The sequence below is a fragment of the Megascapheus bottae genome, chromosome 21 (genome assembly GCF_031878675.1).
Source record: "Megascapheus bottae isolate mThoBot1 chromosome 21, mThoBot2.hap1, whole genome shotgun sequence".
In the NCBI taxonomy this organism is placed as follows: domain Eukaryota; kingdom Metazoa; phylum Chordata; class Mammalia; order Rodentia; family Geomyidae; genus Megascapheus; species Megascapheus bottae.
The window spans coordinates 9,422,992-9,449,308 of NC_143529.1; the positions used below are offsets into that span (position 1 = coordinate 9,422,992).

The 26,317-nt window shown below is 37.4% G+C and overlaps 1 protein-coding gene across 1 annotated transcript in view; it reads right to left on the minus strand.

Moving 5' to 3' along the window:
- Positions 1 to 26,317, minus strand: part of Satb2 (SATB homeobox 2) — a 181,600-nt gene that overhangs the window by 45,048 nt on the left and 110,235 nt on the right. The window contains exons 8-9 of the mRNA XM_090354561.1: positions 8,860 to 9,072; positions 5,242 to 5,397 (exon numbers count right to left, since the gene is read on the minus strand). Coding sequence (XP_090210687.1) covers positions 5,242 to 5,397; positions 8,860 to 9,072 — 369 coding nt within the window. The remainder of the gene's footprint in view (positions 1 to 5,241; positions 5,398 to 8,859; positions 9,073 to 26,317) is intronic.

Here is a 26,317-nt window from a genome sequence, read left to right on the forward strand (position 1 = left end):
CCGGGTTCAATTCCTTGGTACCACATACATAGAAAAAAGACAGAAGTGGTGCTGAGGCTCAAATGGGAGAGCTCTAGCCTTGAGAAAGTCCAAGGACAGTGCTCAGGCCCTAAGCTCAAGCCCAGGACTGGCAAAAAAAAAAAAAAAAAAAAAGAAGGGAAGATTGTACGGCCTGCCAGGATATTCAGGCCCCATTATACTGACTTCCCACTTACTGTGGCCTTTGAAACATTAATATATGTTTTTATTAACATAAGAAAGGAGCTTTCCCCTTGTCCTCTTCTAGTGGCTTAATATTTATCTCTAGTACAAACCTTAGGATCTACACACATGCATGCATGCACATGCACACACAGAGAAAGAGAAGGAGGGGAGAGAGAGGGGGGAGAGGGAGAGGGAAAGAGAGGGGGGAAGAGAGAGAGAAAGAGGGAGAGAGAGGGGGGAAGAGAGAGAGAGAGAGAGGGAGAGAGAGGGAGGGAGGGAGGGAGAGAATATAGACAAAAGAATTTGAACTGACATTTCTCCAAAGAAGACAAAAAATGGCCAACCAATTTATGAAAAGGTACTGGATATAACAAATTACCAGGGCAATGCAAATAAAAATCACCATGAAATATCACTTCACACTTCTTAGAATGGCTATTGTCACAAAGACAACAGCTAACAAATGTTGGGAAGGGTGTAGATAAATCCAAGTGCACAGGCAGAAATGTATATTTGAAGTTCTTATGGAAAGCACAGTGGAGGTTCCTAAAGAGAGTAAAAATAGAACTACTATATGATGTAGCAATGTTTCCTCTGTGTAAGTCATTTATGCATGCATCATTTCATAAAGGTACCTGCACTTCCATATACATTGCAGTATTATTCACAAAATCTATGATATGGAAGCAATTTAAGTATTTCTTGATAGATGAATGTGTAAAGAAAATGTTATATATCTATAGATACATTATACCTATATCTACACATTAATGATGGAATATTACTCAGTCCTAAAAAGGGAAGATTCTGCCATTTGTTACATGGATAGACCTAGAGGACGTCATGACAAATGAAGTAAGCAAGATATGGAAAGATTCTACATGTATGTGGAATCTTTGAGAAATAAGTTTAGTCATAAAGAGAATACATGTAATTGCTATAGGTGGTGGGAAGTGGGTAAGAGAAGAGTACAGCATCTCAGCTTTTCTGCCTTCCTAATACCGAGAACAAGCACAGAATAATGATGAAGGTTTTTCTCCTTAGTTTGTTTCTATTTTTCTAATAGAAGAAGAAATAGAAATCAAAATAAACTCCTTTCATTTCTCTCCTTACTCTATTTTTACCCAAATGTAGTTTGAGTCTTTGACTTTACCAACTAATATATTTTCATATTTCTCTTAAAAAAAAAAAAAGCCGGGTGCAGTGGCTCAGCGCCTGTAATCCCAGCTACTCAGGAGGCTGAGATCTGAGGATCAAGGTGCAAAGCCAGCCCGGGCACAAAAGAACCTGAGACTCCAATTAACCCCTAGAAAAATAGGAAGTGGGGCTTGGCTCAAGGGTAGGGTGGTAGCCTTGAACTGAAGAGTTTAGGGACAACATCTAGGCCCAGGGGTAGGGCAGTAGTCTTGAGCTGAAGAGCTCAGGGACATTGCCCAGGCCGAGTTCAAGTCTCATGACCCACCAAAGTAAACAAACAAACAAACAAACAAATAAATAAATAAAACAGAAAAAAAAGGAAAGGAAAGGCAAGATTAGATGATTCTCAGCATTTTATGAGCAGAAATACACCTGGCTTTCAAAAGTAGAGACAGCAGATATGAGGACATGATGGTGGATAGGGGCTGGATGAGGGGCAATTGATTCCATTTGAATGTGACTGAAGAATAGGCTCCAGAGTACTTGCCATTCCCTGGAGGAAGGCTGGGGACACCGGGGTACCTAGTGCAAACACCCCTCTGATCACAGGTGGCAAGAATCAATGAGGGAAGGCCAGGCGTCCCTGTGCTAAGGACGCCTCTCCATTAACTGCATAGGGGACGGGCACTGACCCTCATGTCTTCCTGTTCTACGAGCTGATTCTTCTGAGGGAGGAAAAGATAAATCTTCAGAATTCACATTAAAAAAAAAAACCACAGACAACCAAAAATGTACTCCAAGTGACTAAACTGACCCTAAGTCAAAAAATGAAGGAAAATTAGGAGGTGCAATATGCAGCCAGGGTCAGATGGAAGACACTCAGAACAACTAGACAATGGACTGACCTGTCTGTGATAAAGGGTCTGGCCATGAGCCGGGACCCCAAAACAAATCCTGATATAACCCATGAACTAGGAAAATGCACACCTACTTCTCAGTGGTGGATTTTCATGACTTACTCCTTTGTCACCCTTTCAACCCCTTTTCTGAACTGCTTCCCCTCCTACTGCGCCTGGCCGCTGGAGTCACAGCCTGAGGACCACTTCAGAGCCTGACCCTTAATTTCTCCTGAAACTTTCCTCTCATTTTCCTAACTCCTAAATACCCAGGGAAGTGTTTGGTATAATTTTTAACTGTTGATTATAGCAATTCATACCAACCAAGAATGAAGGGGATTTAACAGAAAGAGGTTCCTCTTCATTTCAGAAGAAAATTCTAATGGAGGAGAGAGTTGTTACACGTATCTGAACTGAGCCTTCAGGGCTCTCAGCCCTCCTCTGGTTCATAAGGGTTCCTAATTAAAGGTTTCACTAATTTGGCCTCCATGAGAATGGAAAGCCCTTGAGATGAATTTAACTCCTCAGTCACTCTTGGGAACCTCTGAATACTCCAATGAAAAATAAGAGAAGGCAGAAGTAATAAAGGAGAGGAGAAAGCTTCTGTGGTCTCAGTTCTCACAAACTAATGGAGTGCTTATTGCCTCTGGACAAGACTTGGTGAGTATCTGTCCTGTAGTGAGTTATACACACACACACATGCATGTATATAACACAATACATATAATATATAATGATTATGTTTTATATAATTATTACATGATATATTATGTGTATACATATATACATGTAATATATATATTATATATATATAGAGAGAGAGAGAAAATATGAAGCAAATGAATGGACAAGGTCTAAATCTGGCATCTGATTTCATTAAATAGCGTATCAAGTGAAACTTGGTATTTACAAATAAGTGAATATCTTTTCCTTTGTTCAACTGCCTTTGAAACTATCAATTAAATTTATTTTGTTTGGTAGCATCATTTTCACAATGCATATTTATGTGTCTAGTTAGCTACTTGCAAAAAGGTTCCCTATACATAAATGACAAGGAGACCATTGTCCCATGAAAACAAAGGAAAACCTCTAAAGTGTCTTACCCCTACTTAGGCTCCATCTCAGCCTTCAGCCTGCTAATTCCCAGACATATACTTGCCTGCAGAACCTACACAATCAGGAGTACTAATTTCTTCAGTAGGCACCAAAATACACTTCTGCCAGTTGGCAACCACAGCTTTCAATCAGCCACCTGAATTACTTTTGGGAGGCTGGAGGCATCCCTAATTCCAATAGCTATGGTGCCAAGGCACCCGGAAGATTACAGGCATTTAAAATCAAGTTCTCAGACTGTGGTCTTCAGGTTTTCTTGAAAGACGCTTATAAAAGAAAAGACCAGTGAAACTTTGATATTTGTATCAAGTCAGAACTAAGGGGCAGGTTTGCAAAATCAATTGTGCAGCTTTTATCCTCACTGCACATTTACCACATATGTCCTTTATTACACAGTGGAAAACCATTAAATGCACAGTAGTTTTGCCAAGTGGCATTATGCATTTAACAGCTTTATTCGTTTAACAGCTCCAACTCTCATTATATTTTGCCATGTGGTACATGGGATTTTATGCATTTAACAGTTTAAGAAGGCTCTATGGTATTTTCTTTTCGTGTATTTCATACTATGGTTGGACATCATCTCTTAACAAACAGTATTTCACTGATTTCATTGACAAAAAGAGTCATAGTTAATCTGGAGAAATGGTTACATAGAAATTGAGAAAACAAACATGTCAGCCCTCTTCAAAGTTCCTTGATATTCTTTCACTCTTCCTTTATTAACATCTGAAAGTAACTTAGTTTACCACAAAACTACAGGTTAAAAAAAAGCTATTTCTTAAACAATATAATTGTCCTAAATACAATATTTGTCGTTTTAAAATGTGTTTTTGAGACCTTTCTTGTTTAATAGAAACATGATAATTATAACTGCATGAGAAGATCTGTTAGAGAGAGGCTGGGCCCATGTTACCATTTATATATGTAGGAATGAAAACATTTGTCATGCAAAACTCACAGAGGAAATCAAGCTCAAATTCAAAGGGCTCTCAAAATTAAGCTTTAACTGACTTTTCCTCCCCTCTGCATTAATTGCTTATCTTGATAAACAAGTGATCACCTCAAATTGACCAAGGATAGATTCTATAGTCAGGAAGAGTTGTCCCTTTAAACAAATTGAGAGTAGATGCCACCAACTGTTGCTACTGTCAGAAATTAAAAAAAAAAAAATCTAAGCATCTGTCTTCTCCTCTCCCCTGGGCACTGCATTCTCCACAATCCCGACACTCTTAAGGTTTTTTTTTGTGTGTGTGTATGTGTGTGTGTGTGTGTGTGTGTGTGTGTGTGTGTGTGTGTGTGTGTGTGTGTGTTTTAAACTGGGTAAGCTTCTATGTTTTCCTGTTAAAAGAATTTAGCACTTACTCTGGATCTCCCACCTGTGTTTTCCTCTGGAAGAACAACTGTATTCTGTATATAAAAGAAACACCTGACATGGTAAGGTGTCTCTGGGGTTGGGGAAAGTGGTGATTATGACCAAGACAGTCCTTCCCCTGGAGGGAATGGGAAAGAAGATGAGACCTGGTTAAACATGGTCCCCAGGAAAGTGCTCTTTTATAAACAGTCTAAGATTTGTTCAAATAGAAGAAAAATTAAAAAGCTTAAATATTGACCTTTCCTCTCCCCAAAATAAAAGAAGCAAAAAAAAGAAAGGATAGGGGGAGAAAATCATCATTCCATTACGATTATTATTTTAACACTTTGAAGGGGAAAGAAAATTAGCTAGGGCTTTCTCTGTTTTGAACTCCAGTGGGAGGAGAAAAGGAGCAAAAGGCAAAAATATGATGGGCTCCCTGGGGATTATTATTGTTATTATATTATAAGAACAGATGTATTTTTATAGGAGGGTCTGATTCCAGCCCTGGACTTTGCTGCTTTAAAAACCACTCACCTGACTTTTATTTGCAGCCACTTTGGCAAACAGGGCTTGAGACACCTTGGCCCTTTTCATCTCCTGTTGGATCTCGTCATAAATGGCAGCTGTGATGTTGACGTTGGCGCCGTCCACCTTAATAGGGAGGTCTGTTGTCGGTGTCGAGGTTTTGGCCTACCAAGAGACCATGAAAATAATAATTTAAAAAGTGCTGCATTCAGCCCAGCCATCTGTGCAGAAATTATCAAAGGATTTCAGTCAGCTGATGCCAGACTGCATTAGCTACAGAGGGACACTTCCTGTCCATTATTCTAATCAGGTTAATTGTGATTGGAAATAATTGCAGGGCATTCCTATAGGACAGGCAGACTCCTGTCAACCCTGCTCTCTCCCTCACAGAATCCTAGGTGCTGCACAGGTAAGATGGCCAGACTGTACATACTCACCTAGCTGCCAAACATACATGCAAAACACACAGCTTATTATTTCTAAAACCAGCACACCTTTGCAGGAAGAGTCAATTCTTCCAGAAAAAAAAAAGAGTAAATGGGTAGAGGTCTCTAAATAATAAATTATTACTCAATTTAATGTCTTCCCTAGAGTCCCTCTCATTCTTTATTAAAGCTGTATGGATGTCATTTGAGTATGTATGGTTTCCTATCATTATCATCATTATGCTACCCAGACAGTCACCTAATTTCACCTAGGAAATCAGTGGAAATGAAACAAAATTTCATTTCATGAAACTAGGCTTCAGAATGCCTTTGATACGCCGTTTTCATTTTCTTAAACTCATATTGTGGTTTTATGTAGTCTGCGTGCTCGTTTTAATTGAATGATTTCCCATCAGCTTCAGAGACAAATGAAGGACAACAGAGGTGTCTGTACTTCTTGGGGTTAGGAATACCCTAAAACACCCGAATCTCCGTGGCCTGAAAGACTGTCAGAGCATTTGCTCTAAGAGCTCTCGCAAGGGGGTCTCAGCAGTTTTTTCTTTCCCCTAGAGGCAGGACTCTGAGAATCATCCCCCTTCCTTGGGCACAGGGGCCTGGCAGCTGGAACTGTTCTAACCTGGGCTCTGTCTTTTTGCCTCATTCACCTTCGATAACAAAAGCAAAGGAGTTGTTGCCAATCCTACCCTTTCCTCTACTGGTGCCCTGCGCTGTTCTCCGTAGCTCAAGCAGCGTGCAGATGAACAGTGGGGACACTGTGCCATCACTTACAAGGATGTCTGGACACGGGACTTACTCAAAGCTCACATGAAGCGAATGCTTCCCAAGAGCATCAAGTAATGGTTGCCATTTTCCATAGACCTCCCTGCCGCCCATACTATTTTCCAATTACTGCCATGTCAATGAGTCTGAAAAAGAGAACTGGCTTCTCTTTGTGTGCCATGTTCTCTTAGAACATGTTTTAGCTTCTCTTATTTGATTCCCAGGTGAATCTAGAGAGTTTGCTGTCAGGGTATTCATTTTGCAGATAAAGAAGCTGATGGTGAAAAAGAAGATGGTGAACTTGCTAAAGAACCTGCTGCACCACGTTAAGTTACAATGACCAGAACTCAAACATCTTTCAGGCTCCACAGCCAGGAATAGGGACAAGTATGCATCTCCAGATCAACTGGCAGTGGGTTAGCAAGGATCTGCTTTCCTGCTAGGCCCTAGCCATTTACCTAGGAATTATTATGATTTTTTTAAGTATCCCACAATGTTGTCAATCATTGTGTGGCCTTCTAAATTAGTCAAACACTGAAAACTATCGGGTCTTTAAAAAAATGCCTAAGATAGAATCTTAGCTGAAAATTATTTTAAAAGGAGCAGAAAACAAGACAAATAAACCTGCAGTTGTTTCCAAAATGTAAAAATAGGGAATATTCTGGGAAATTTTGCATCATTAAATGGCCATGAAGGACAGCTAGGCTCTCCAGTAATGATCTAATGGGCTTCCAAAGTGGTAAAAAGTGGTGACAATTAACAACTTGCTCAATTTAATCAATGTATCCACCTAAATCTTAGAGAAAAAATAAATAAAAATGCTTGGGTACACTTCTCCAAAGCTGAACACTAATGAAAACTCATAATTTACTAAGAACAGTATGGTTGTATCTAATTGAAAATGATCTTTAATTAAAAACATAAGAGTACAAAAATACGAAGGGCCGGGCTCCATGGCTCATGCCTGTAATCTTAGCTACTCAGGAGGCTGAGATCTGAGGATCAAGGTTCAAAGCCAGCTCAGGCATAAAAGGACCTGAGACACTTATCTCCAATTAGATTCTAGAAAACAGGAAGTGGGGCTTGGCTCAAGGGTAGGGTGGTAGCCTTGAGCTGAAGAGCTCAGGGACAGCACTCAGGCCAAGTTCAAGCCCCATGACTCCCCCCCGCAAAAAAAAAAAATATATATATATATATATATGAAAGGAATCACTATGCATGTAAATAAAAGTTTATATACTTGGAAAATGCCAAATACTTATCCTAAAATAAAGTTCCAATTCTAAGCTAATCAACTCCTTGGAATTTATCAGAAAAGGTACTCATATGAAACAAAAACTCTAGTGTCTAAAAATCTCTGATTAAGAAGCATATTTGCACAAATGTATTCTTGGCACTAAGATAGTTCTGAGAACTGTCACTCAGTCAGAACCCATACCTCATCCTAGCAACAGGGAATGAAATGGCTTTATCATAAACCAAGTGAGTATTAAACTTGAGAGGAAATAAGGAGTAGATAAGGAATGAGTAGGCTCAGAGTTGAGTTGGTAATGACTACTGGTGGCCTCGAGTCCTCAGCCCTGTAACTAGAAGTCTTAAAGCATTAAGCACACACATTTGCAAGAGGGCCTGAGAACAAAATATTGTAAACATGTATAGAAAGGAAAGATGGAAACCACCAAGTCCAATGAGATAATCCTGGAAAGGAAAGTAACTGAGGCCTACTTTTCCATTATTCTTTTCTAGCAATCGCTGGATGATACTCCAACTGCCTTTGCAGGCTTCATTATGCAAGGGATGTCCCCATTTCGTTGCAGAAAACAAAACTTAGACTACTCTCTAGCCCTTACCCCAAGTCACTTTTTTCCCATACAAACAAACATAACTGGGCCCTGGTAAATCATGCCTGTAAATGCTAGCTACTCAGGAGGCTGAGATCTGAAGAATGCAGTTCAAAGCCTGAATCAGAAGTGGAGTTTTGGCTGAAGTGGTAGAACACTATCTTTGAGAGAAAAACAAAACAAAATAAAGTAAAACTAAAAAAACCTCAGAGACAGTGCTCATATCTTGAGTTAAAAAGACAAACATACATAGATAGATAGATAGATAGATAGATAGATAGATAGATAGATAGATAGACTATACAAACTCAGCTTTACCCAAACCTTTAACCATTTTTTCCTTAACTAAGCAGCTATAATGCATGCTCTCAGAGCATGCCTCCCACTCCTTATCCTCTCCATGTGCCATACATGTAAAGGAATAGAACTTTCCTAGAGAGATAGAAATGACATAAAAATTGCTACAGGGCTACTGTCCTTATATGTCAGAAACCATATGTTCACTGGATTATATCACTTCTTTGTCAAGCATCTCAGGGCAGCCAGGTGGCTCCAAGTGAGGAATGGAGCCAACATCTCACCTGAGGGGTTCGGGAGGAACTGGGACTGCTGGAGGCGGAGGAGACCATGCTCACGTTGGGGTTCATGCTTCGCTCTCGCTCATCTTGGTAAATTCGATCCCGCTCCACTTCTGGCAGATTGAGGAAATTCTGCATGGCCCTCAGGTTTACCAAAAGAGACTGCGAGGCTGTCCTAGGGTCTTCTTCCTTACGTAGAATCTCAGACAATAATCCCTGAGAAGGTGGAGGGAAAAGGCATATCTGTCATATCTGCAGGTACATATGTGTGCTTTCCACCTCCCACTGGCTCCCTCTTTGTTTGGCAAAATCATCTTGCTGTGATGTCAGGAATCAGTTTAATTCCTGCTTGGGGCTCTCCAGCAGAATGATTTTGTGGGAGGGTGCTTGCCTTTCGGCGGCTAGTCTTTTTTTTTTTCTTTTTTCTTTTTTTTTTTAGGACTGTGCTATTCTGACACTTTATCGTCACTGTAATAATCGGTGTGGAGAGATGGCAGTTAGCAAGGTAGGCGCTGGGGAAGGATTGTGAAACTGTGATCGCCGCCAGGTGCCTCCTACAAGTATTTCAGGAACTGTTAGAACTCTCTCTGCTTGAAACTGGGCATACTTGGCACTCCTGTTCTGCTTTACAAATCTGCCAAGTTTGGTAAATTTAGTTCCGACATTTAAACAGCATGGGAGATTTACATCGATTAAAAAAAAGAAGAAAGAAAGAAGGAAAAGAAGAAAAAGAAAGAAAGAAAGAAAAAAAGAAACAAAGAAAGTTTGGCTTAATTTCTGTATGACCAGCCACTTCAATATAGATGTCTCTGCAATTAAAAAAAAAAAAGATAAAGCAAACAGCTACGATGTGTGTCAATACTCTCATAACTTCCAGTTCCACACACATAATAACCATCTTCATATAGGTACAGAGGGAGCCAAACCTTCTTTGTGAGACAGCAAGTGTCCCTGGAAAACTCTAATCCACCTTTAAAGCAATGACAAGATGGCCACCTCAAGTGAAGAGACAGAGCAAGCTGTACCTAATATAGAATGTTATGGTAGGCTCAGATATTTCTGAATGTGTGACTCATCCAAATGGCGAGGTTTAAATAGGAAATTAGTGTTTTCGTGTGTCCTAATGACAGGAACATTCACCAAGACGATTCCAAGACTCTGGCAGAGTAGTAGAGATCCAAGAAGAGAGCAGAAGACCTAAGTTGGAATGCTGTGGATACTTGAAGAAGATGTAGATCCATGTCCATCCCGCACACTTGTTGGATGATCACACAGAGACCTCCTTTTATATTCTTAGCTAATATCTCTCCTCAGAGCAGCGTGAGATCAAGGTTTATGAATGTCCCTCAGGAAGAGCTGTGAAGTTCATCCTAAACCTCAGAACAGATGGGCAACTCCAAGTCATGAAAAGCTATTTCTATGAACTGTAGTAAAGTGTTACTGATGCCAAAAGAAAGTTTCTATAAATGTGAACTACTCTAAAGACAACACTGTCAGATTTCTAATATAGTGCTTAAATATAAAGGGACAAATTGGGTGCTAATGGTTCATGCCTATATTCCTAGCTCCTCAGGAGATTGAGATCAGAGGATAAAAACACAAATCTAGTCACAGCAAACATGTTACTCAGCACAAAGTCAGAACTGGAGGCTGGCTTAACTAGAACTGTCAGCATGAGTGAATGAGAGCGCAAGGTTCTGAGTGCCCGCACACCAAAAAAAAGGGGGGGGGAATGGGACTGGGAAAAACATTGGATATAAGAAAAATAAACAGAAACCTACAAAATACAGTAGGCATCTGACTATAAAGTAATACATTGTTATACAGTAAAGCAAATGCCATGTACAGGAATGTATATCATATGGTTATCAGCACTCTAGAAATTAATCACCACTGCAAACATCACAGAAGACAATCAAGGAATGTACAAGCAGGATGCTATCTGATAGTTCTGCAACTTGGAGATCATGATTAGAGGAAACCTAATTAATACTTAAGAAAAGTGTGCACAGGAGCATAGCTAGAGAGTCTCTGTGGGGGAGGAGAGGGTGGTTGTGAATGTGACAGACTGAGAGACAGACTGACAGACAGACAGGGAAGGAGGGAGGGAGGGAGAGAGGGAAGGAGGGAGGGAGGTCAGAATGAGCATATGAATAAAATATGTCATACCATGAAGTTAGAAGAAATGCACATGTGCATGTGTGTACACACACATGCTTGTTCAAGGAAAGAGTAAAGTAGAATGTGTGTGTATAAATACCCCACTGGCAAGAATGATCCAAAGAAAATCCAGATTTCTTGTCATGCTTTTAGAAGCAACAAGTGAGACATTTGTTTTCCAGGAAAATGTTAGGCAATCCATGAATTGATTCTCTTTCTGAAATTAAAAGTAGATTCTGTCTTAACCAATGTTCTGCTTTCACTTGAAATATTCAGAATACATTTGCTTCAGAGGTTTAAAATAAATCCCTAAATCAATATGTGGAGAAGAGGGAAGTGGATTTTAAATTGCTACCCATTTTCAATATCAGCAAAACACAAAGATTAATATTTTGAACTTTCTTTTAATGAGGAATTATGCCTAGAAAGAATGCCAAGTAAGTAAAGCAAGCATGAAGTTCTGAGTTCCAATCTTAATATCTAGCAAAGAAAAAGAAGAGAAGGAGAAAGAGGAGGAAGAAGAGGAGAAAGAGGAGGAGGAGGGAGAAAAGGAGAAGTAGGGGGAGGAGGACGACGACGAAGAAAGCTCAATGGAACCCACTAAAAATCATTAAAAGTGTGGGGGGAAGAGTATTAAAGAACAATATAGATTAGGTGAATCTGATCAAAGTATAGTATATGCATGTAAGTAAAATCATATAAAAACCTTTGTAAAATTAATAGTAATAAAAGTTGAACCATCATTCAAAATCATATGCTTTCTATTTGTTTCTTGTCTGACTTTTCACTTTGGAACTGTACAAAGCTTCCCTGTACATTGTTTATATAGGGGGCAATCTTCTAGGAAAACTCATCCCTGTGTAAGGATGGAGCAGACAAAATGAGAATACGTGCTCAGCACCAGCACTGTTCAAGGCTGAGAGACGGTATTTGTATTTTCAGTAACTCGTAGGAAATACTGTTACCTCAGGTTTCTTCACCTAATTGTAGATAAAGTCTCCAGCCAACAAGGCCACCAGGAACATCTCTATATGACTCAGAGAATTAGAACAGGGTTCCAAATTATTTGTTTAAATGCCCATCTGTGTAGCCATGGTGCCCAAGAATATTTTTTTCACCTCACACATTTTCACTCACAGAAAGTTAGCTGGTGGGCACAAGAAGAACTTGGGTTCTTTGTTCAGTCTTTTCTACTTTGGTTATTTATATGCTTTTCATTAAATTGGGAAGTTTTAAAAAGATGCAGTCCATCCTTCTTTCTGATAACAGCATAGAATTCCATTGTGTATAAATACCACATCTTGTTGATCCACTCATCAAATGAGGAAGAACAACATCGTCCCATTTGTAAGGAAATGGAAAGACTTAGAAAAAAAATATTAAATGAAGTAAGCCAGACCCAAAGGAACATAGGCCCAATAGTCTCCCTCATTTGTCATAATTAGTAGAAACCTTGGGTTCTCCTAGCAGAGATTTACAATAGAACAAAATCTAGAGACATTAGGCTAAATAGTACAACACTAAATGTAAGGACCTCCAGGATAAGGAAACAAAAGCCACATAATGAGTGACTGTTGTCCTTAATGCAGTATGTTATCTCTCATCTCTTTTGCTATCCCTTGGTTATCTCATGTTGTTACAATTTTTCACCTTGTTATCTGATATATTTTATATGTGCTTAATTGGTTATTTGAAATTGGATAGGGAAGGGGGCAATCAAGATAAGTGGGGGAAGGGTGGGAGGGAAATGGGGACCATGTCATGAGAAAGGTTATCAATGTTTGTGAAGTTATGCACCTTCTATCTAGTGAATATAATGTAATCCTTCTATTAATCACAATAAAAAATTATTAAAAAAAGAAAAAAAATGCAGTCCATCTTGAATACTTTTTGTTAAACACATCATTTGAAATATGATATAAAAATCAATGTTAATAAATTCTTTAAATAAAAAAATGTAGTCCAATATCTGCAGGCTTATTACTGTGAAGTGACTACCTAGTTAAATGAAAATTACAAGTGGACAAAAAATATATGTCAGAAGAAAATCTACAGTATAATTTAAATGTATCCCAAATCATTCCCACCTAATGATCAAAGTAAGCAAGTGTTTATCATGCTGACACTGTATTGAACATAAATTAATAATTTATGACACATAAATATTTGTGAAGCCCTCACCATGGTGTAATCTGGCAGTTTAATTATCAACCACATGGGCAGGAGGTGTCATTTGGACATTGCCAGTATGTAGCATGAGATGTTTAATATATATATATATATATATGGCACAGCACCTGGGCATCAATTTTTAATACTTTTATGAATAGAAAGATCAAGATTAGTGAGAATGTAAAAATAGAACAGAATTAATAAAATAACCAGGATATTGCTCATTAAACTTTCTTTTTTTAATTTTTTTTATTTTTTATTTTTTTATTTTTTGCATTTTTTAATTATAATTAGTAAAAGGGTTACATGATATTTGCCAGATAGAAGGTGCATTAATTCACATACTCATTAAACTTTCTTATTGGTAATCATGTTAAAATGTTTTGCAAGTACTGAGTAAAGTAGTCATTAAGTATTTTCCTCATTATAGCCAACAGAGCCTTCTACAGGGAGATATTACAATATTTTCCTCCATGTTGCTGGCAGAGGTTGTATGAGACCAAGAACTACAGCTTGCCTCAAAAACACAAGCAACTAGGCACAAAGTAAAGACAACTTCCAAAAAAGTCCTTGTAGAAGTAGAAAAAAAGGAGAATGTAAACTGGCATTTCCTTGACCTGTTATTAATGAAGGATTTTGTAAGCTTTGTATCATTTCCAATATAAGCAAGGAACATCTGAGTTTAGCAATAAAGTTGAATGGAAAGTACAAAATGATGCCAGGTACCAGTGGCTCAAACTTGCAATTCTAGCTACTCAGGAGGCTGAAATCTGAGGATCATGCTTTGTAACCAGTCCGAGAATTTCCCTAAGACTCTTCTCTCCAATTAACCAGTAAAAACGCAAGCAGAGCTGTGGCTCAAGTGGTAGAACACTAGCCTTGAACAAAAGAGCTCAGGTATGGCACCCAGGTCCTGAGTTTGGACCCCATAACCTACACACACACACACACACACACACACACACACACACACACACACACACACACACACAACACAGTACACAATGAAAGATAACATGATGCGATTCAATTTGCTTACTAATGTCCTCAAATATAAAGTATTGAGATTGCTTTGGAATTTAAAACTTCATATTCTTTTTTCTCTAGCATAATAAAATGCTTTATATATAACAAATGAAATGAGGTACCTCACAGTTTCTGAATTTGCACTTGTCAACAGTGAGCTTACTATTTCCTTACTTCTGCCAAAATATGTGTATATATGCAATCTATCCCAAACTCTATGTGTGTGTGTGTGTGTGTGTGTGTGTGTGTGTGTGTGTGTGTGTGTGTGTGTGTGTGTGTGAGGGGGGGGGCACTGAAAGTTTGAGGAATGTTATCATTACTGGCTCCAGACAATTAACTTCTAAGTTTCTGTAGTAGCCACTGTCACCTTCTCTGGTAGAGCTGATACAATACATGCAATCAGTGAACTATAAGAAAGCAACAGGAGTGCATGAATATCCAGACTAGAATTGGGAGTGCTGAGAGTGCGCCCCCAGACCCCTGCAGAACTCTCCACACCTGGCAGCAGCAGTGAAGTTATTAAGGTCTAGGTTTTAATATTTTTCCACTCTTCATGGCTCTCCAATTTTGGGTACCACTCTAGAATTAGGTGATATCTCTCATGGAAAATCTAGGAAGACCCTAAGTCTACTGTATAACATTAGTTATCTAGAAAACCCCAGATTCAATATAGCTATTTTCAAAAAGTGTAAGATGGCTCTATTAATTTACTTCTTATGTACCATTTGTTTTTAAAAAACCCACAGAGAAAAAGGAAAAGACTAAAAAGAGAGAGATTATCCTTCCAAAATGTTTTGTTCTTTTTTTTTTTTGCCAGTGCTGGGCTTGAATTCAGGACCTAGGCACTATCCTGAACTGCTGTTTTGCTCAAGGCTAGCACTCTACCACTTGAGCCACAGCACCACAACACTACTTCTGGCTTTTTCTGTTTAGGTGGTACTGAGGAATCAAACCCAGGGCTTCATGCATGCTAGGAAGCATTTTACCACTAAGCCACATTCGCAGCCCAGGTGATTTCTTTTTGTTTATTTTTTAACAAGCACAATATAAAAAACAATATGCTGAGCATAGTGGTACAGATCCATAATCCCAGAACTTGGAAGGAGAAGGAGAACTAAGAGTCTGAAACCAGCCTTAGGCTACATAATGATTTTCTGTCTCAAAATAAATAAATAAACAAGCAGACAGACAAATATCATAAACGTGAGATGAAATGAATGCCATTTTGGTTTGAAGGGAGAGCTTATCAAGGGAGAAGGCATTGCTAACTTCAGGGCTCAGGGAACACTTTTTGGGTCTTTAAGTCTAAGTAGTATCTAGCTAGAAACTAGAGACTAGGCAAAGTCAGAGGGCCTAAGCCAGCAAGAAAGGAAAAGAAAGAGCATGACTTTTTAGAATACCTAAAGAAGTTTGTGTTTCTTTAAAAGCAAGGGTGGAGGGAGTACAAAAGCTGATGAAGTAGAAGAAGACACTGCGAGGTGAAAATAATACAGTCCACATTAATATAATTCTGAGCTACTGGAGTATATACAAACTAACCAGCAAACATTACTTCCAAAATGAAGTGATATTAGATAATCTGTTCAGCCTTTTTGTCACCTGCAACAAATTAGGCTTTCAATATGCAAAACATCTTCCTTCCAGAAAAACAAATGATCATGATTCCACTTAATTGTAATTTAATGAGGCATAATTTATTTTTTTAAAGTGATATACACCAGGTGCGTACTGAGGAAAGTGGCCCAGCCAAACCCCAGTGCTTCTCTTTGGGGAGGAAAAAAAAGCATCAAACTAGCTGGAGATGGTTTCTATTCCTATAGATTATGTTTATGTTTGTGGCCATAAAAGCGGGAGGGAAAAGGTAACTAACAATGTTCATTTATTTATTACAACATATCCTGATGATTCCATCCAAAAAAATACATATCTATAAAGCAAATAATCCATAAATTCTGTATTCCAATTGGAATACAAGTAGAAAGCAAAATGTCATTTAAACCCAAAGAGAGATTATATGTATAGTTAACTACTATGCTCACAGTAAAATCTTACAGCTCACACTTTTTCAGAAACTCACTGGCAATTGCAGAGAAAATAATTCCATTCCTTCATGATATACTTGAACCATTAATTCTGAGATGTGTGAAAAAATTATATGAAGTATTTAGTTGCAATCCTCTTCAGAAATCTAGTTACATCTCTTTAAAGGTGTGTGCTTCAAAAATTATACACCATGCTTATGATTTATTTTGGGGTTCAGTCATGAGGTTGGAACTCTGAGCCTGGGGACTGTCCCTGAGCTCTTCAGCTCAAGGTTAGCACTGTACCCCTTAAGCCACAGTGTCACCTCCGGTTTTCTGGTGGTTAATTGGAGGTAAGAGTATCACAGACTTTCATGTCCTCACTGGCATTGAAGTGTGATCTTCAGATCTCAGCCTCCTGAGTAGCTAGGATTACAGGTGTGAGCCACCAGTGCTCGGCTTCTTATGTATATTTATAAGCAAGATGATGTCATGAACAAATATCAAGATTCTAATAGCTACATATATTCCTGTTTTACAGACAAAGACTACAAAAGCTCACAGGTAGAAAGGGCTTGGACGTTCACTTGAGCTATCTTTCCATCCTTCCCTTATGTATAACATGACCATCAAATGCTTGCTTTGAAATTAAAAAAAAAAATAAGACAAGAAATGGAAGGAAAGAAAGGGAGGAGGTAGGGAGGGAGGGAAGAATGAGAAAAGGAAGGGGAGAAGGGAGGGATGTTCCTTCCATAGTTCTCATATTTCAATATTTCGAGAGCAAAAAATCCTAGCATCCTCTTAAGAATACAGGTAATACCAAAGCCTAATCAAATATAGTGCACACTTACATTTTAAAGGTCAACTCAGAAGCTATGACCACGCAGCATACTAGCATCCACCTCTGAAAGCTGACCTAAAAAAAAACTGTTCCCGATCCAACTTCCAGTCTCATTTCCTTCTACATGCTCTCCACGCATTCTCTTCTCTGCTCATGAATGTAAACACATTTCCCCGGGCCCCATATTCATAATCTACAACCCCACTATGAATCTGACTGCTAAAATTCATTTGTGTGATGCTAAAAATACTCCCGCTACCTCCACCCTCAAACTCTGCCCCCCCCCAAACACCCCCAGAGCACTGCAGAGCCATGAAGCCACAGTATTTAGTTTGATTTGAATAAAAGGTATACAGGGCACAACAATGACAATTTGATTTTTATTATTAAAAATGATGTGTTAAATCCTCAAAGAAAATGTCGTTATTGCATTAGTTTAATAAAACTTCTCTTGTATTATAATATTTCTTTATTAGGAAAGACAGCCTATGTGTGTAGCAATTTTTTTAAGATAGAGTGAGTAGAAGTGAGCATCTAAAGGGAATTAATATACTTTGCAAATAGAAATGCACATACAAAAGTAACATTTGCCAACAAATGTCACTGTAGAGATATATTCTCCAAAGCCCTAAAAGACTAGTTACAGGGGTATATATCTACTTTGGATCAGTCCAAAGCAGTAATTCTACCTGACATTCACAAGTCTTATCATCTGTACTAGCAATAGTACAAACCTTCTTCCCATCACAGAAACTGCTTAAGAGCAGAATGTATACATTTTGTGCTTAGTAATTAGTTAGTGACATATGGGAATACAGGTCTCCTAAGAAGGCACTAAATGATTGCTTTTTTCATTTCAGGGAATAGGAGTCCTAGCTATCTTGACGGAACAGCTAGCAGCAGGTCCTGGCAGGCTACATACTGAAAGCCTGACTCACACTGTACTGTTCATTCAACCCATCAGAAATGAGTGTTGGAAACTGAAATCTGGAACCATACAAATTCCATTTCAGAACAAATATTCCATGTACTCCAAATCTGCAATTCATTGAATGAAATACATATGTTGTGGACATCTTTCATGCAGTAAGACTTCACCTGTGCCACCTGACACATCAGAATCAGTAAGCCTGCAATGGAAAGTGAATGGGTACACCAAATATTCATGAAACCAAAACTGTACTCTCTGAAACTGTAGTTTCTCCACCCCACATGTGAGCACATTCCATGGATGAACTCAGATAAAGCCTTATTCCGTACTGTAAACCTACCTAATCCATGAAACAATAGACATAATTAGATAAACTGTGTTGCCTTGTTTTCCTTATCTATCCCTTCCTCCTCAATGTCCTAGAACTGGAATGGGACTATGCAGAATGTAAGCCAACATTTTCTAAACACTTTAGTCTCCCCAAACAAAAGCGAACAGAGGACTAAGGAAGTTCCCTTTGGAAACATTTTACTTGTGGTGTTCTCAGCTCTGGGCACATACATGGTTTCTACTCACACCTCAATACCTGGCACCAAGACGATCTCATTCACAAAGTTTTGGGCCTGGTTAGCTCTAGTTTCCAGTTTCAACAACTGTTGGCATCTAGCCCTCAAAATTCACTGGCTTTGGCTACTTTGTCAAAACATTGGCCAAAAAAAAAAAAAGTATTTTCCAAACACAAAACAAAATAAATACTTTTATTGAATATTTATATCTCAAATGTATACTATACTTATAGGAAAGTATTTTCTTAACACTTGAGGTGTCCTGAAACAGATTCAAAACATTATTCTCTCTGGCTGCACTCGATGGGTCAGCAATATCTGTTTCTGTCTAGCACACATGGCATATCACAATACATACCACATGACAACGTAAGTCTTGGTTTGAAAATGAATTCACTGCCTCCACTACCCTGAAGTCAGAGTTGTCTCTCATCTACCATTCTCTAAGAGCAGAAACAGGCCAGAATAAAGCAACTGCAAGTATGAGCTCTGGATTCATCAGACTGAGTTAAAAAGTGGACTCTAATTGAACAGTAATCAGTCTCCCTATAGCACAGTCTTCATCAAAAATTGAGTTAATATAGAAGTACACCAAACATACTAACAGTACACATACATTCTTGCTATCATTTTCATGCTTCATGAAAGAATTTCAAACATAGTGTGTATAGTACTTTATAAAACACATTTTGCTTTCCTTTTGCCTTCCTCCCTCCATCTCTGCTCTTTCTTTTTCTTTTTGATTCTTATTTTTCTCCTTTCTTTCATGCATACTTTCCTTTAGAAATAGAGCTAGTTAGATACATACATACATGTATACATCAATGTATGTCCATGTGACAGCTATGATGTAAAATAAATTTCGTGTGGGTATCGTAGCAAGAGAAAGTTGAAAGTAAATGCAACAATCTATATTTTCAATTTTAAGCACAAAATCTATAGGTAGAATTAAAACAGCCTAGTAAATCTTAATTGATTACAGTTATATGTACCTCATAACAATTCGGGCCTTAAAAAAATAATTCACTTTATTTGAGCAAATATTCAATTAACTCTGGGCCAGACAGTTATCATTTTAATATACATATTTTGTTTTATTGTTTCAAATAAGCAATAGAGACATGCATAAATAAGAAGACATAAAGCAAGTATTCTTTATATCTCTTATGAAAATCATACATTAATTATGAAACATCACCTAGAATTTGTCAAGATTAGTTAAATAACATAACTCAGTTAACTCATTTAACTCAGACTAAAAATCCAGGTTTCTACTGAAAATAATCACTAAAGATGAAAGGCTTCATTGAGCATAGGGACCCTCTACCTATGCAAAATGAGTGCATTCTTATTAGAGAATGATTAAAAACAAAACAAAATTTGTAGACTTATCACTAAGGGAATGTGCTTTTTGTTTGGTTATCAGAAAAATGAAGAAATCTAAATTTTCTGAAATGAGTCCAGTAAGTAACTTTAAAAAAAATTATTGCTATTATAAAGGCCAGCAAGTAACTTTTAAAGATGTTGTGCACGGCTTAGGGGGGGAAAATAGGTAGAACACAATGCCGTCATATTTCCTTTCTGTGATCCTTTGGTATGAGTTTGTGAAGGAAAGAGGAAAAGGGAAAAAAGGAATCTCCCTGTTTTCTGTTACCTACAGAATTCTATCCCAGGTAGACTTATTGAGTTATACAGTTCGATAGTGGCTGATTTAGCCTTCCTTTTACCCAAAACTGAAATAAAGCCAGCCCTCCTAAGTCAGCAGGACTTACCTTTCTGATCTACCCAAGCCATGATTTTTGGTTGACAAAGTCCAAAAAGTGCTAATTAACAAGTCTTTATTAGTTAAAGTGAAACTGCTACCTACCCTGCCTCAAGCCATCTAATAGCTCCAAGACACAGCTATCTTGAGAAGTATTAATATTATTACAATCTCCAAATCTATGAATTCAATCCAGTGAGTCTGAAATGAAAGACTATTTTATGAAGCAAGCAGGGCCATCTCTCCTTACTTTATTAATTCAATGTTCTGAAAATCAAAAGAGGGTATATTATTTACTTCAAAACTCAATAACATGTTCATGCCTGACCTGCACCATTTCATACTTACAGCCCATCTTTCAGTGGCTGGACTTCCTTTCTCTCAGAGGTTTCCTTGTCATTTTATAATCAACTCACTGGACCATGGAGTCAAGACCCTAGATTTACATTGTATTCCATTACTCTGTGACTTGTAGAGAGCCTGTATCTTCTATTGGACACTGAGAAAAAAATGATGACTGAGACCAGATGTCAGGTGACAAAGAATGCTGAATATCTGGAAGGTCAAGTTTTCTACAGATATAAACTGCAAGTGTAATTAAATTGTATCTGAGGCTAACAGTGTGCATAAATCAAACAAAAAAATTACACAAACTGACTTGTAACATACCAAAGCTAAACTTCCCAAGTATTTCTTGCCACAATTTTTATTTTTTCTGCTATATATCTCTTTCTAACTTTATCACTTCAAAACATAATGATTAGTAAGTCCTTAGACATTTTAACCTTAATAATTTGGGGCATGTGTGTACTATAAACACTGTGTCAATAAAGCATGAAGGTAAAATCCACGTCATTTCATGCAAAGACGTTTACATTTCTGGCAGTTGACCTTACTGCCAACTTCTCTGATACATCATTCAATCTAATTTTCCAATCTGCTGGAAACATTCTCCAGTTGCTGAGTGACTTCATAAATTGTATTTATGACCCCAGTCTTAAGTTTCTTCAAATGGTATGGCTTTGATGAGTAAACTGCAGCTTTTTTTTTTTTTGCAAAGTCTCGTAAAATTTTTTTAAAAAATAGTCAAATGAGGACAGGTCAATCAAATGAGTTCCCAACAGAGTTCTGAGATCCTGTTCTCTGTTAGATAAAACCCGGGTAAACATCTTTCAGAAGCAAGGCTTCTGATAAATATCTGTGACTTTTTCATTGAACTGAACAAGGAGCAAGATAACTTCAGAGACCTACTGTCACTTTTTACAAAGCAGATTTATGCTTCAATCAAAGCCGTGTTCTAAGAATCTGCTTGTGTGAATGAGATACAGGAGATGAACCAGAAACTTTCTGAATTCTAGCATTATCTGATGGAAAGAGCCTATAGAAAACAATTGTAGGAGAAGTTTCATTTTCAAAGGGTGCAAACTTCTCATTGCTGATTTCTTAGGTGAAGACTTTTCCTGATGAGCTCTACCACCAAATTTAAAGAGAAAGTGGTAGACAGAGTCACACCTAATTTCTCTTTTCTGGCATTCTAATGCTCCTATTAACATGAGGCAGCATATCCGTTCCACTGGATTTAGCCTAGTTTGGATCAAAGCTTCCTCTACTTCATTTAACAGATTTGTTCAGATGGAAGGTCTCAGAGGAGAGACAATGTTAGTAAATGGGGATTTCTGAACATATGAATATGTAGGTCATTGGATTTTTAAATAGATTACAGAATAGTTTATCTATTAAGAAAGATTCACTGTACATATTTTATGAAACATGGCTTATTATAGGTCAGTGGACAGCAGTACTATTAAGTCTTTTAAAACACTTCCATAAACCTTTCATACTGGCATGACCATCTGGTTAATATTTTTAAGTCTATACTGTAACAAGGAGAAATAAAATGCTTACAACTAGGATCTATAATCCTACTATCCAGATAGACTAACATTTATTGTTTATCTATAGATCAACTAATTGAAAAATATATCAGTCCTGAAATAAATTAATAACACAAAGAGGAATAATATGAAAAAAATAAAAATAACAGAGAACTGGTCCTATTGTTTCTTGAATTTCTTGTTACAAAGACACCATCTACATCTCTGACAGAGCACAGAGATGCGGGAGGGACAAGGAGCAAAGCTACTCAGAAACTCATGATCACATAAGTCACCGCTCATACTCATATAGGATGGTTTTGACTTAGCTTTAGTGGAACTCATAGGGCTTCAGATCTCTTGTTTTTGTTTCTCATCCCCTCCTCCTTCTCCCCTCTCCCTTTCATTCATCCTTCCTTCTTCTCTACTTTCTTCCTTTCTCTCTGCTTTTCAATATCTATAATTCTGTCTGGATAATGTTGTGAGGTCATAGATTGCTCACCTTTAAAATAACAATGGCTATAATATTTTAAAATGTAGTGGCTAGAGTACAATATTCTATATGAATGCCTTAAAAGCCTTTGGGTTTTGCTTTATGGAAAGAATGTGCTTAAGAATAAAAGTGTGTTTTATCCAAACCACTACTTCACAATATGCCCAAACGCCAGTGAGATTCACAATGGCACAGATCTATAATCTGGAAGAAAAGTTAGATCCCTGAGATAAAGACTCTCATGCAAGTGATTAATTAAGGAAGTGTTTCCAAGGGAAACTTATGAGGGACAGGAAGGGAAGAAAACAGAGTAAAGTATTAGCTCAGCCTAACACTGCAAAGAGCTCCTGAGTGGTAGAGACCCTACTCTGGAGACAAGGAAGCTAGGCTGGCATTGCTCTGTATCCATCACAGCACACAAGGACTAAGCACTCCAGCTCACTGCTGCTGTGACCAAAGCAAATGAAAAATTGAGTAGACAGAAGACAGTCCTTTGTCCTTTATAGGAAGAGCCCAACAGCACAGAGAGATTCTATAAGAACATGGCAACTGGGCATCTAAATAGAGCAGGGCTGTTATGGTTGTTACAGAAACCTTACCATCTCACTGGGTGATCACACATGAAAGTGCTTAGAAATAGATTGTGGATTTGCCTGAATATCAATGCCTAGATCAGAAGACATTTTATCATTTTCATTTTACTGTTGTGCTGGGGCTCCAATTGCTATAAAATGGTATGAAAAGCAGGGCTAGTCATTTCTTTTTTTTTAAACACACACACACACACACACACACACACACACACACACACACACACACACACGTACACACTTCTTTTTAATACTAAAGACACAATATCTACTATTGTATACTCTGTGTCCAGAACCATGTTCATCTCAGGCCTACATTGGATATTTCCTATCTTGGAATTACCCCTGCCCAGAATATGCAAATGTCCCAGAAGGTTTAGGTTCTTTATTTAAATAGTATATGTTTTTGTTAACAAAAGGAGAAATGTAAGGACAGGAAGAATAGCAAATACAAACACACCAGCAAGCAGAGCTATCTATCTCCACTCATTGTCTTGTCATGAAACTTGAGATGATTCTTCAAACAAATATTTTATTTTGATTTTTAAAGACATGTTTATTAAAAATAAAATGAACTATTTGCAGCACTATTTATCATAGTGAAGATATGGAACCAACCCAGATGCCCCTCAGTAGATGATTGGATCAAGATGTAGTATTTATACACAATGGAATTCTATACAGCCATCAGAAAGAATGACATGGCCCCATTTGTAAGAAAATGGAAAGATTTGGAAAAAATCATAGTAAGTAAAGTAAGCCAGACCCAAAGGAACATAAGGGTTTCCCTCATTTGTAATAATTCGTACACATCTAGGACTCTCCTTGCAAAGGATTGCAATAGCTCAAAACCTAGACACATAAGGTCATATAGGATGAGGCTGAATGAAAGGATCTCTAGGATATGGAAACAAGAACTTTCTCTTCTGTGATTGTTGTTCTTAATGTACTATGTTATTTCTCTTCTCTCTTTTTTTTTGCCCTTTGGTTAATCTCATGTTGTTACTGTATCTGACTTTGTTACCTGGTACATTGCATATATGTTTATTTGGGGGTTTTTTTGAAATAGGAAAAGGAAGGGGGAAAAACAAGATGATTAAGAGGAGGTGAGGGAGGGACAAAAACATGAGAAGGGGTATCATTGTGTGAGAAGTAATGCACCTACTACCTGGCGATTGTAACTATAACTCCTCTATACATTACCCTGACAATAAAAAAGAAAATGAAAAAGAAAAGAAATGGAAGAACACATTGTACAAAAAGGAAAAAAAAAGTGGAATTTTCAGAAGAAGAAAGAACCGGGAGAATGACAGGATGAGCAGATGGATAAATAGTAGAAGGCAACGTCCTGTGCTAAAGAGAAAATGGATAAACAGATCGAGAGGGTTAAGAGACATCCGGAAGAAGTTTGTCTTGTTTACCACCAAATTCTCAAGGCCTGAGAATGCACTTGGAACACAGTAGGTGTTAAATATGTCTGTGTAAGAGGAAGACTCCACTTTTGACTTTTGCAAAATGTAAAACCACCTTATTGTATTGGATACATATTAGATTTTTAAAGAAATCATATTTTCTTTTGAGAATTACATTGGTCCTTTAATAATAAAAAACAGTATTAGTGGATAAAAGCAAAAAAATAAAATAAAATAAAAACAAGTTCTTGGAAATATAATCCGTAATAATGGAATTTTATATTATTAAATGTTATAGTGGATCAGTCACACAAAGAAACTAAATTTTGAAATTTTCAACTGAAAATCATAGATGAAAAAAACAGGCAGGCAAGATTTTTGTGTTTATAATTCTAGCTACATTTATAAAAGTTGGTCTATTTTCTTTTACATACATATATAAAATAGTTAGATTTCTTCTTGGTAAAATTAATAAGTACAAATTTAGGAATATATACTACATGGTGACAAAATGTATCAAATTATTTTTATTGAATTTAATAACAAATGAGCACCAAATAGTGAGCCAGTTCTAGAAAATATTCAAGCATAGGAAGATATGCTATACATCAATAATTACTGATTTTAGGTGCTCATAAGAAAAAAGATGGTTCTGATTCTGTTTATTTTAAGTAAAAAAAGAAAAAAAATTATTTTCTTCTATCTAGCCAAAGAGTTATCTATACTATTTCTTTTTCTATATTTATTATGGCTGACAAATTATTGTATTACCCAGAAATTTGATTCCATTCAAAACAGCCTACCATTTGGAAAGTCCATAGTTGGTTTCATATGGTACAGTATACCATATTTTCTATTTAACAATGCTTCTGGTAAAACCAGCTGCCCAATCTTACTGTTAGTAACTACAGTACATACAGAAAAAAAAACCAGTCTGCAACAGTCTGCTTGCTGACCTCTCATGCAAGTTCAAACTATGTCATTGTGTCAATGCCATCTACCTTGATTAGGTTGGGCTTATACACAACAGGTTATGATCCCACAGGGATGAAAAGCTTTCCCAAATTAAAAGCAGAATTTTAAAAGGAAATACTCATACATTCCTACACAGTTTCCATTTGATATCCTCAAGGCTGGTCCATGAACTCAAGCTCATGTTGATTGAAAGTGAATGTTTCTTTCTGGGTGCAGCCATCTTACAAATTTAATGGCAGGAGGAAAATAATAAAATGTGTTCCATGCTTCAATTAGACTTTTTATAACTTGGCACTTCAAAGATGGCAATACCAAAGAAAAATCATTAATCCATTAAAAAAAAAAAAGACAAAACTACAGAAGACAGCCCACCAAGAGTTGAGTGAGTGCCTTGGCAAAGTAAACAGTTGCACCACGATGATCTGTCTTTCATCTTGTCTCATTGTGAGTCTTCGCTTATTCTTCATGCTATTCAGATAAAGCGTATACTGTGCTTGCTTCTAAAATCCAAAGTAACACAACCATGGTTTCAATTTCCTCCTTAGCTAAAGGAGCTATGTATGTAACCAGGCAATAAAATGTTGGCTAGGCATGAAATGCCTATTCATGTGCATGAATGATAGATGAAAGATCACACA